Source organism: Oryzias melastigma, linkage group LG18 (assembly GCF_002922805.2).
Source record: "Oryzias melastigma strain HK-1 linkage group LG18, ASM292280v2, whole genome shotgun sequence".
Lineage (NCBI taxonomy): Eukaryota > Metazoa > Chordata > Actinopteri > Beloniformes > Adrianichthyidae > Oryzias > Oryzias melastigma.
In genome coordinates, this window is record NC_050529.1 from 1,060,085 (window position 1) to 1,073,192 (window position 13,108).

The following is a 13,108-nucleotide window of genomic DNA, read 5'->3' on the forward strand; positions in this document are numbered from 1 at the left end:
TTTCATGTTTGTGCACACCCGCTTCTGTTCTATAATAAACAGCTGTCATACCCCACTCCCGGCTAAATATAATCTTTTTATGTTACCTATTTTCTCCCTCCCTCTGGGTGGGATGTAACAGGGACCCCGAGGCTTTCTCAGACCAGCAGAGAGACATAGTCTCTCCAGTTTGTCCTGGTCTTCCCCGGGGCCTCCGCCCAGTGGGATATGCCCGAAACACCTCTCCAGGGAGGCATCAGGATCAGATGCCCGAACCACCTCAACTGTCTCCCCAGGATGTGTAGAAGAAGCGGCTCTACTCCGAGCTCTCTCCGGGTGACTGAGCTCCTCACCCTATCTCTAAGGGAGCGGCCAGCCACTCTCCAGGGAAAACTCATTTCCGCCGCTTGTAGTTGGGATCTCGTTCTTTCGGTCACGACCCAGAGCTCATGACCATAGGTGAGTACACCCAAAGATAGACAGGCAAATTGAGAGCTTTGCTTTCTGGCTCAGCTTTCTTTTCACCACAACGGACCGGTACAGCGACCGCATTGCAGCGGACGCCGCTCTAATCTGCCTGTCGATCTCACGCTTCGATCTTTCCTCGCTCGTGAACAAGACCCCAAGATATTTAAACTCCTCCATCTGAGGCAGGAGCACTCCTCCCACCGAGAGAGGGAAAACTTCCTTACTCAACTTAAGGTTAATGTCACCTCGATGAATGAGAACTTACAGCGACCTACGTAGACAGTGTTCTCATTTCTCCTCATGAAACTATCCAGTTCTGATCCCCACTGTAGTGTATTGACAAAGTGCAACAGATAAACAAAATGTTAAACTTTTTTATAAATAAATACATCATCTGTCAAATGTAGGAAACGAAAAAGTATACTTGATGCATGGTTGTAATTTATTAAATCTAGACACAGACAAACAATTACTCCTATTAGACTCCTCAGTCCGTGGCTATAAACAGGTCGGTGAGTAGCCAACATCGCTGCAGACTGATTTCACCCTCGAAATGAGAACAGTGCAGCCCGGTTGACAGTCGCACCAGTCTTGGGGGCACCGCAGACGGTAGAGAGTGCAGTGAGTACAAAAGTCTACGGCCCTGAAGTGGCGAGGTCTAAGCAGATTTGCTTTAACCCTTCCGCTCTCTTTGGGGTCCAGATGACTCCAACCACATATTGAAATGTGATTCCTTCCATGACAAATGTGGACAAAGGTGGACAGGATTTTATGTCTGCATGGACATGAATGAAACTCAAAATTCAATGATTTAAATAAAGTTCAGCGCACTGTCTTATGGGGTCCAGATGACCCCACTTTCAATGTAAACAAGCTAAGGAGAGCAGAAGGGTTAAAGCACGCAACAGCAGGGAGTTATAGAACCAGAGCTGGTTGTGACACAACACTGATGGACAAACGCAACCAGGCGGGGGCGGCATTGCTGGGCTGGGGGGTCTTGTTCTACAAGTGGATCCCACCCAGTCTCTATCAGAAGGACTCAGGCACCAACACGACACCAGACAGGCGGTTTTCCATAAACCAAATGTCCTTGTCTGCACACCAGATGGCCGCTACTGATGGAACCGTAGTTAGTTTCTATTCCCCTGCTTAGTAATCTGAATACCAACGAGTCGTCTGGTCTGAGGTCAAACACACATACAACTAATATTGTCATCCTTCATAAAACAAAAAGATCAGTGGTCCTCGCAGAAAACGTGGAAATATTGCAGTCTAAAGCTGCCATTGACTTTGAATAGACTACAAGATCCGCCTAAACGTTCACTATCGAGAGTAAACTCACTCAGATCTTCCTAAAATGTTTTCTAGAAGTTCTTCATCAGGTGACAGGAATAATTTACTTGTGAAAAGTCACATTCTAGTTTTTACAGCTCTGTTTGCACCATTAGTGGGACTCACGTACTACTTGGACTCAAATTTGATGACTTTAGACTCGACTTGGAGCTTAAAACCCCTGACTCGTGACTTGACTCTGACTTTAGCTCTTTGACTCAGAAAGACTTTCTATTTTCCCCAAATCAAAGGTTTAAAAAGCATATTGAGAAACCACGGTCTCCCTGTCTTTGTTCATATCCATGTGTGGTGTTGACCCAGCATTCAATCAAATTAGGGCCACGTTGGATTGATCTGATGGTCCAACCAATCAAATTGCAGAAACATGACTTGAAATGTTAATAGTAGGACTCATGACTCAACTTGAGAGTTGTTGGTCTTGACTTGTGACTTGGCTGGTTTTGACGTGGAATCTAACTCGGACTTTAGGCTAAAGACTTGTGACTTGCAAGACAGTGACTTGGTCCCACTTTTGGTTTGTACAATTGTAGCACAGCAGTGAAACAGCATCTCGACATGTCCAATATGGCGTCCAAATTTACGTATGCAACAAGCTAGTGTGCCATCTCTAGTAATATTTCTCATTCACAACCTCACAAGATAAACTATATAATTGCTGGAGTACCATAAATAAGTTTAGGTAATTCAAATACATATACTTAAATACATCAAAACGCGGCACATAAAATATTATAAATTATTACTTGTTTAGCACGCACATCTAATATTTCAAAGCAGTGTTTGCTAAGTATTTTTTCCTGTGAACGATCTGTTTCCACCCGGACCATAATAACGGTTACACCATCACAATCCAGAGAGGACCGCGAAAGTTCGTGCTCACAGTCCGAACCAGCAGAGAAGGAGGATGATGTTCTACACACCCGACAGCGGGACCTTCTCCAAGGCCGACATCCTCCGAGGGATCATCACCGAGAAGCTCAGCATCGCCACCCGCGACATCCTGGCGGTGGTGGAGAGGACGGTGGCCGACTACGAGGAGGAGGCGTCGGGCTTCAGGCGGAGGATCGCGCGGCAGGAGCGGCAGCTGGAGCTCCTGCAGCCCCGGGTCAACCTGCACAGGCTGCGTAAGTTCTCTGCGGCGGACTTTAGCAGCTCCGACTGAGGCTGAAACTCTGTCTTTGTCCCGGGAAAGTGGAGGAACCAGAACCAGAACCCCGGGGCTCGGAGGAGCTGGACGGGACGAGACCGCCGAAGGAGGAGCTGCTCTCCCCGCCGCCTGGTGAGTCGGTCACTGGTTAGAGGCACGTGCAGGGATGGAGATGGAGCGCGTGCTCAAACATAAATCCCGCGAGGGTTTGTGTGACATAAATAACTTTCTGGATATTCTAACCTGGCTCTCTCTGATCCTCCTATTTTTTTAGGTTCTCGCTTGTTTTTCCTAATTTTCTTAGATAATTATCATCTTAAATCAATTCGTTTCTTCACAATCAGTAGCTAGAACATTTTTAAAACGTTTCATTATCAATGTATAGACTAATATAGAAAAACAAATTATCTTTGGATTTTCCCTTATACAGATTAAATCAAACTGATAATGAACGTTTAAATTCAGATTTTGATATTTCGTCTGAAACAAAAAGCTCAGATAGAAGAAGTTTGTGTGTAGGATCCACAATTTTGTGTCCCTAAGACCAACTTTGGTGACTAATCGAATCAGATCACAGCCCTAAATGTCATACAGGTGTATACACCTGTAACATACAAGTGTATACACCTGTATGTTACAGGTGTATCCGCTGCGTGACCGGCTCCATTGTGAAGATCTGTGATTTTAGAGTGTGGCTTTGCACATGTACATGCGTGTAAATGCATCAGCAGACGTGTCCAGATGTGTCACTAATGGTAGGAAGAGTCTGTTATCCATCTGTCACATACTGATGACAAAAAGTTTAGATTTTTAGGCAGAGGAATACTCATAGAATGATGTGTGCACAAACTTTTCTGGAGTTTTGCTTATAGTAATTTTTCCTGCAGGAAAAACATATTTGAACTCAACCCTGACTTGTTGTTGTTTAGAATGTGTTGTTTAGTTGAGAATGTGTTGGGCTTTGTGAGCTTTTTCTGTCATGTTATCACCCAAAATGGGAACACTAATCGTGGAAAAAGTTCAAGTCTCCATCGGCTCCTTTTGAGCACAGACATGTTTAAATTAACATCACAAAACAACAATGAAGTCTTTTCCCTGTGTTAACAGCAGAGGTGTGGACTCAGATCACATGACTTGGACTCGAGTCATGAATTTGACGACTTTAGACTTGACTTGGACGTTTAAGGCCGTGACTACTCAGACTTTGATATTGGTGACTCGTGACTTGACTCTGTTCTTTTGCCCCTCTGACTCAGTAAGACTTTTTTTCCCCCCCAAAATCTCAGATTCTTGGTGTGCGTTTGTGTCTTCAGCACAACATCCAATCAAATTAGGTCCATCATAGTCTGAGCCAACGATCAAAACCAATCAAATTGGAGAATGACAGATGACGTCATCTGTCAATCAAGAACTAACAACGATTAATTTCATCTGACTTTAAGTTAAAGAACGATCAGTGAGTTCTGCTAGTTTATCAGTTAATAGCTAGCTGGAGTTAGCTGATAGCTAAATGTGTGGTTAAATAAAATAAAGAGTTGTTTTTCGTTACATGAGTATAGAAAATTATGATTAAGTTAATCTGTAGATTTTTGTTTTTTCTTTTAATTTTAAAAAATGAACAAATGATGTAATGTAATCTTACCTTATTCCTCCTCACATACTCCTCATCTCTTCTCCTCATCGGGATCTCTTTGATCTTCATCAGATTCTCCTTTCTTTCTTTCTTTGTTCCTCCTTTGATCCTGCTTTGATCTTTGTCTGATTCTCACTTTCTCCTTCTTTGACTCTCATCTTCTTCTTCGTCTTTTCTTTTTTTCCTCATCTTCTTCTAGTCCTCCTCTGTCTTCCTTTGATCCTCATCTGTTCTACCCTTTATCCTTCTTTGATCTTCTTTCTTCAACCAATTGCATCTTCTCTGTTTTTTCTCCTTATCTGCTTCTATTCCTCCCTGGTTCTCACCTTTCATCTTCTTTGAATCGTGTCTGAACTTCATCTATTTCTCCTCAGATGTTCCTCTGTTTCTCCTCGGATGTTCCTGTGTTTCTCCTCCTTTATTCCTGCTTTGATCTTTGATGCTCCTCTGCTTCTTCTCTGCTCTTTTGTTTGTTTTTTTTTTTTTGTACGTAAGACTTTATTATAAGACCAGTCAGACAAAGGAAAGAATGGCTGTTGGAATATGTTTTATCTTTGGTAAATACACTTTTTTTAATATAAAGTCATGTTAGCAGTAAACTTAGAAACAAGTTATCTTTGATTTCTGGACAGAGCTGGTCTCTAAAGAACCATAACGAAGATCAAACGTCAAAAGTTTGATCTGTTTTGAAGTTTTATGTGTAAATATTTGTTTGAGAAGACAAATCTGTTGTTTTTAGACATCAAAGACTCTGTGAGGCTCGACTTTCCTCAGAACGATGAAGATGATGACAATGGTGGTTTTGATGATGAGGCAAATGATGAAGATTCCAGGAAACAAACCAGGGATCCGGATTTTGAAATCCCATTGAGGTAAAACACTTTCTTCTGCTTTAAACCATTTAGAGGAAGTCTTTGAAAGAGGATAAAGTTTAAATTAAAAGCATCTTCTTTAGCGATTTAACAAACGGTTGGCATCTTTGTGTGTTAAAATATGAGTAAAGTGGAAAATCTCCATCTGACACCCCCAAATTCCCCTCATTAACGTGAACCCCAGTAAAGACCTTCAAGTTTCTGACGTTTGTTCAAAGCTATGAAAAAAACTTCCAGAATTATTAATCCTTTTGAGATGTGTCCTCGTTTGACTTGAATGGACTTGAAGACGAGTTTTGTTCTTTAGATCCATGTCCCGCAGACCTCCACGGCGCAGAATCCAGCACAGCAGGGCCTGGTCCAGAAGCCGTCTGACCCACCTGGACATCAGGGTTCGCTTTATTAAGGACCCAAACGTGACCGCGTTGCAGCGCTCTAGTAAGTCTTGTGTGTCTTCAGCCCTAAAAAACCTGTAACTGTGGATAATCTGGTGACTACAGAACTGCGAACATCAGAAAATGCTGATTCAGTCCTTTAACGGATCATTTTTAGAGAAGGTACGCAAAGATTTCAAAGTTTAGTTTACAAAAAGCTCAAAGTTGTTGCGTCAGCTTTGCTAATGCAAGGAATAATAAGATTTCTATTGGTACTAGTGCATCCACAAACGGTTATTTTAATAGTCGACTAATCACCAATTATTTCTTCAGATTCGTCGACTAATCGGGTAATACAAACAGTGAATGTAAAGCTCACATCATCAGCTTTTAACTAACTAAAAAGTAGATATACAGCATTACCTGCGATACCGGCAGTGTGAATGCTGTAAGCTGAAATTCGCTGCTGAAAACTCTAGTGATGATAGCTGAAGATACTAAAATTGATAGCTGAAAACACTGAAGCTAACAGCTAGCTAAAATATTAGTTAAATGCCAAATTAGCCTAGAAAAACCCAAGTTAGCCAAAACAGCTAACATGTAGTTGAAATATTAGCTAAACTCCAAAACACTCTAAAAATCTAGCAGAATGCTATTATAACTTCCAACTTTACTACACTCTGACTCCATATATTATAAAGTAATGACTAACTAAATTATTGGACTATTTTAATAATTGATTAGTCGCCAATTATTCGACTAATCGGGGCAGCCCTAGTTGGTACTGTATGGTGGAATTTGTGGTTACCATGGATACGTCTCACCTCCCTGACTGAATCTTGAGCAGAATTGTACCAGGATCTAAACAAACCAGATGACCACTGAAAGATGAACAGCAATGCCGTTTGAGGATCTTCTCACTCTGTTTCTCTGCCAGGTTTGAAGAAGACCATCGTCCGGGACCTCAGCTTTCCACGAAGTCTTAAAGAGCCGGAATTTCTAGATCTGCTCAGGTCCTCCTTTCCGCCGCTGGCTGGGAGTCACAAACTCTTTGAGATTTACACACTGAACAGAAGCACGAAGCTGCAGAAGCTGCCGCTGAAGACCATGACACCCAATGAGATCATCAGGAGCATCAAGGCCAACGCGCCACGGGCCACTGTCCTCTTCATCAAGCTGAAGGTAGGTTCTGGTTGAGCTAGACGTGAGGATAAAGCAGGAACAGAAAAGACAACAACTACTTATGTGTCATTTAGAACCGAATGTATATGATTTGTGGGCGTGGCCTAAAGGCTGCTCTTTACCATTTTCTGACGAACGTTAACAGTTGATTACAAGTTTGTAAATGCTTTTAAAGTGTTCAATTCCTGCAGAGCCCAGGAGCTGAGAAGACGTCAGAGGAAACGCCGGAGGAGAAACTTGAAGGAGCATCTGAGGAGATCCAGGAGAAATCTGAGGAGGATCTGGAGGAGAACGATGAGGAGATAGAAGATTCCTTCGTATCAAGATTTAAAGACAAACCTTCATCCTGTGTTGCTTCAGCAGAAGAAGAGGATGAAGCCGGACCGAGTTCAAGGTAATGTAAAACGCTTTTGTTAAGGATCAAACGCAGATTTCTAGTCCTGCTTCATAATGTTCAAACTTAGCCAGGTTTAATTTTACTCTCAATCTAAGAACAATCTTAAGCTCCTCCCATCAGCTTTTAGAAATATGTAGATGATCTCAGAGAGGACGTTCTGTCCACATAGTCAGACCTGCAAGACAACAATAGAGACTCAGATCTGGACTCTGGGCATAACCTTCTAAGAGATCAAAGGAAAGCCTCTGTAAGGTGTGCAAACTTTCATGGACGATCCCGTCGTTCTGATCAAACATTTCTGGACTCGTGGACAATCTGTGGAGAGAGCTTCACGCAGGAGACACTTGAAAAACCACTAGGAACTGCTGGGACTCTGGGAACTCTCATTTGTAGGAAGAACCCAACTCTGTTTGGTCCTTTTGGTCTTAAAGTTCCAGGAAAATCCAAAGCAGGTATGAGGTCATCAGCAGGTCCTCTCTGAGCAAGTTCTTCTTGGTCATGTGATTAGTGACAAATGGACAAAGCAATGTTTACTGTGTCCTCAGATTAATATTCTTGTACACAGGTTTCAGTTCAGTTATCACAAAGATTATTTTCTTCTAGTCCACTGGACTCCTCTTTGCAGTGAGCATGCAGAAGCTGCAAGTGGCTTTCAATGGTGTCTTTATGAATTTATTAAAAAAACCACTCTGGTAGAGAGCTACAGAAATTCTTGTTGGTGCAGGAGTTGACGCTCTTCAAGCACTTTTAAGACCCTTAATTTAGGATTTGATTCATTGTCTAAATCAGTGATGTCAAACTCCAGTCCTCGAGGGCCGGTGTCACACCTTTTAGTCAAATTAAGTTGGAGGGAAAGCATTTTCTCCTTCTTCAGTAGACTTCCCGACTACTGAACTATTGTGGTTGCTTGATCATTACATCCGAGGGCTTATAGGAATGGAAGGGTTGTCCTGTACTCGTACATGTGTAATGACAATAAAGTTGAATCTAATCTAATCTAATCTAAGAACCACTGGTTGATCCTGGTGTTGGTATCTTTTATCACTGCAGCCTCTGCAATCCCGCACATGTCCACCACCAAAAGTTGGAAAGTTTCATGCAAACTGTGGAGGCAATGCAAGTCCCACCAAACAGAAGCTGTTCAGTTCATTGCTGGCATCCTTGCAATGGATTACAGTCGTGTCAGGATAGTGATCTTTGTTTATTGCCTCTCGTGCTGCTAAGCTTACTAAAGATAACAATGACTAGCTTGTTTCTGATATTTGTTGAAGGTCCTGAGCTAAAACTCTGACACACATATTTTATTTTTCTCAGACCAAGCCTTTAGAGACGCGTCGTGGTTTGATTTTCACTTGAAGACGATAAAGGAGAACCATCATCTTCTGTGTTGAAGGGACATGAAGACGTGATGTGTGCTTTCTTCTTTAGATCCACGTCCCACAGACCACCGCGGTGCACAGCCCGGCCCAGCCGAGCCTGGACCAGCAGCAGTCCCACCCACCTGAACCTCAGGATTCGCTTTATGAAGGACCCAAACATGAATGGATTCCAAAAGTCTTGTAAGTCATTTGTGACTTTAGCTTCTACCATGATCCAAACAGACCAACGTATGACTGAATCAGTGGCGGTTCTACACTGAATTACTCCCCGGGCGAGACCCTTCCCAGCCCTTCTCCTATAAAAAAATGTATGTTTCTTATCAAACTGTTATTCCCTTCATTCAGAAAGTTTCAGTTCAACAATATTCTCTTGCAAAAACAAAACATTATTATTAAGTGAAAGTGTCATGTCAGGTTTGATAACATGACAGAAATGTAATGTTGTTTTAACAAACTACATGTCTTTTCTCTGAACCTTTAGATGAACACATTCCTCACTTTAAAGCATCAACTTTTATCAAAGATCTAAAGTTTATTTCTAGTCATTTTTGAAATTTTTTTAAGAAATTGACTTTGTTCAAATCACAAATGTTTTTTTTCAATCACAGAAGAGTAAAGATTAAAACTAGAGAAGAACAATAAAATAATTATTTTAAGTTTTTTTAATGTCATGGATATAGAAAATGTCAATATAAATATATGTGCAACATTCTTGCATATTTGTGTGTAATGTTACAGATCAGTGTGTTGTAGTTGTGAGTCACAATGAATCGGAGCACCGAATGAGAGTGTTTGTGTTGCTGATGTCAGTGTGAGTAAATAATAGAAATTCCCAGCACACCTGAATGCAGCAATAGCGAGTTCTTCAAGCGCAAAAGTGCGGAAATTCCACGCAGCCCCTGAACGCACCTCGTGCCGGAGTATTTGACAATTAAATCCATTAAATCAGCACAATAAAGTCAGGACTAAATGTTTGAACCGAGTCTAAAATGGATGTTTGTGGTGACCAGCAGTGGAGGAGAAGCAGACTCCATCCTGATGTGTTGGAGCCTCAGAGATGAAGAACAGAGACTCACCTGTCAAAGTCAAAGAGCTTTTCTGACCGCCAAAATAAAAGCTGAACCCACGTTTGACGGTGGTTAATTTAGAGCTCTTCCTGTATTGACCCATGGGTTATAGAATGTCAAGTTATGACTGACTTAAAAAAAGAAAGTTTCTACAAAGTAGGCCCCGCCCTCCTTCATCATCCGTCTTCTTAATTTGGGAGACCCGCAGTTGAACTCCCCCTCCGCCCCTCCCTCCCTTTACACCTGTCAGGTATATTCTCAGCCGACAGGAGCAGATGCACCTGCAGGGGGCGCCAATTCACCAGTTTCTGGCGGTTCAAAACACAGTGATATAACAGGTAACAGAAACCCATAGCGGCGCAGATTTTATTTCCTCCAAGCGCTGAGCTGCCGCCCCCTTCAAGTTGGCGCCCCGAGCAGCTGCCCGTATTGCCCGTGTCTAAAACCGCTACTGCACTGAATGATGAACAACTAGGCTCTGAATTCTTGAGGATCTTCTCAGTGAACTCTCTTTCTCTCCTAGTTTTGAAGAACACTCTTGTTCGGGACCTCAACTTTCCTAGAAATCTTCCAGAGTCGAAATTTGTGGATCTGCTCAGGTCCTCTTTCCCACCGCTGGCTGGAAGTCACAAAGCCTTTGAGATCCACACACTCAACAGAAATAAAAAGCTACAGGAGCTACCGCTGAAGACCATGACGCCCAGAGAGATCATCAGGAGCATCAAGGCCAACGCGCCGCGGGCCACCGTCCTCTTCATCAAGCTGAAGGTAGGCACTGGTTGAGTGAGGCGTGAGGAAAAAGCAGGAACAGAAAACATGATTGGTTCTGAACCGAGAAGTCCAAAGAAGATCCAACTACCGATGCAGAAGACAGACCTACCTGTGGCCGCATCATCACCAGTCTCTTTCATTCACTATCAACCGTTCTCTCAAGACATTTGGAACTGAATGTAAACATTTTGTTGGAGTGGCCTATTGACTTTGCCACTGCTCTTTACAACTGTTAACAGTGGCATAAAAGTTTTTAAATGCTGTTTTTGAAATGTTCTACATTTGCAGAAGAAGTCAGAGGAAACGTCTGAGGAGAAACTTGAAGGAGCATCCAAGGAGATCAAGGAGAAATCTGCACAGGAGAAGCCGGAGGAGCAAAACCTGGAGAAGGAGATTGAGGAAATACAAGATTCCTACATATCAACAGCAGAGGACAAACCAGTATCCCATGATGCCGTGCCAGAGGAAGAGGACGAAGCCGGACCGAGTTCAAGGTAATTTAAAACATTAGTGTTAAAACAATTTTCTGATTCTGAACTTCCTGTTTGGGACATGAGGGAGAATAGTTCAGTCAGGCCTGGGATCTTGAGGGTCCTGCAGTATCTTAGCTGTTCCTACTATTTTCTGGACTGAGATGTGTGAGGTCTTTCCAGGATCTGCTGTAGCCACTCCTCCAGTTTGGAGGTTACAACCCCGAGTGCTCCAATTACCACGGGCACCACTGTCACTTTCACCTTTCAAGCTTTCTCTAGTTCCTCTGAGTCCGTGGTATTTCTCTGGTTTTCCATGTTCCTTCTTCTTGATGTTACCATCACTTGGTACTGCCACATCCACCACAACGGCTTTCCTCTGTTCATTATCCACTACACAATGTCTGGTTGGTTCTCCATTACCATCCTGTCCGTCTGGATCTAGAAGTCCCACAGGATCTTTGCTCTCTCATTCTCTACCACTTTCTGAGGTGTTTCCATTTTGACTTTGGGGTTTCCAGTCCATATTCTGAACATGTTTCTGTATATTATTCCAGACACTTGGTTGTGGTGTTCCATGTATGCTTTCCCAGCCAGCATCTTCCACCCTGCTGTTCTGTGCTGGATTGTTTCTGGCGCATCTTTGCAGACATTTGTACCTTTAGAAAACTGGTTCAAAATACTCAAAGATTAAAACAAAGAGAGAGGTGCTACAGTCATAAGATGGCCAGCCCGTGGCACCGAATGTATACTAGCAAATATAAACTAAGTGTTTAGGCATTGATGACATACAGGTTACTAGAAATCTTTCACAAAAATAAAAAAATATCAACAGCTACAAGAAACATACGCCTTTGGAAAACAAGTTCAAAAAAGGGTTCATTGTTAATCTACATTGTTTTTCTTCTTTTGTTGATGATCTAAAACAATTATTAAATAAGTCCCTTTGAGAGAGTGGAGGAAAAGAAATTTATTCAATTCCACCTCTATTATATGTTACTGATGTGTCATTGGAAGTAACAAATGTTTTGATTTACCCAATTAAAGTACAAATGTTCAGGCATCAGAATCCTCTTTACTGCAGATCAGCTCGTGTTCACTTAGTAATATGAGATTTTTGCTCCTCTGCAGCTCGGGTCCACATGGTTTCAGGGAGAAAGCTGGGTTCAGAGACTCACCGGAACACCATCAGGATTCTGAGGTGGACGATTTGGATCAAGATGATGCCTCTGCTGAGGATCCAGAATGGGAACTGGAGTCCAAGAAGCAAGAAGTAGTGAAGAAAACAGGAGATAAAAGTCTAGGAAAACGGTGGATAAAAAGGGCCTGTAAAGTTTGTGGGTTCTGGTACAGATCCTTGGGCAGTTTGATCAAACATGCATGGACTCACATGAATGAACCGCAAAGAGTTTGTGGGGTCTGTGGAGACACTTTTGAATCCACCGAAGAGCTTCAGGAACATCTGAGAACCTACAATGAAGTCTACAAGTGTGAGGAATGTGGGAAAACTTTTGTTAACATCTACATGTTCAGAAGACATCTAGCTGTGCATTCTGGAAACGTTGACATCCAGTGTGATGTTTGTGGGAAACAGTTTGGAAGCAAGGCCGCACTGAACTTGCACAGCTGGAACCACGTAGAGGACCGGCCGCACAAGTGTGATCTCTGTGAAAAGACTTTTGGTCTGAAAAGTCTTCTGCAGGCTCATAGAAGGAACCATGAGAACAAGTGCCACCTCTGCAACAAGAGCTTCTCCAGCAGCCGAAATTTGTCTCGGCACCTAATGATTCACTCCGAGAAACGCCACTTTGCCTGTGAAGTTTGTGGGAAACGATTTAAAACCCCCTACCATCTGAAGAGCCACAAGAAGGTTCACATGAACAGAGAACGGTCGTTCCTCTGCCACGTCTGCTGCAAAGCCTTCTACTGCAACGGAACGCTCACAGTTCACATGAAGACCCACAGCAGTGAGAGGCCGTTCGTCTGCCAGGACTGTGGCAAAGGCTTTGTGGTAAG

At 42.7% G+C, this 13,108-nt stretch overlaps 2 protein-coding genes across 2 annotated transcripts in view; one reads left to right on the forward strand and one right to left on the reverse strand.

Moving 5' to 3' along the window:
• The window catches only part of LOC112155787, a 20,437-nt gene extending 17,619 nt beyond the window's left edge, over positions 1-2,818 (reverse strand). The window contains exon 1 of the mRNA XM_024287723.2: positions 2,721-2,818. Within this exon, the coding sequence (XP_024143491.1) occupies positions 2,721-2,799 (79 nt within the window). The 5' untranslated portion in view covers positions 2,800-2,818. The remainder of the gene's footprint in view (positions 1-2,720) is intronic.
• Positions 1-13,108, forward strand: part of LOC112155784 (zinc finger protein 595) — a gene marked incomplete in the record, with an annotated part of 63,135 nt that overhangs the window by 25,188 nt on the left and 24,839 nt on the right. The window contains 8 exon segments of the mRNA XM_036216632.1: positions 2,729-2,924; positions 2,993-3,079; positions 5,320-5,452; positions 5,760-5,890; positions 6,764-7,008; positions 7,200-7,402; positions 8,834-8,964; positions 10,375-10,619. Coding sequence (XP_036072525.1) covers positions 5,764-5,890; positions 6,764-7,008; positions 7,200-7,402; positions 8,834-8,964; positions 10,375-10,619 — 951 coding nt within the window.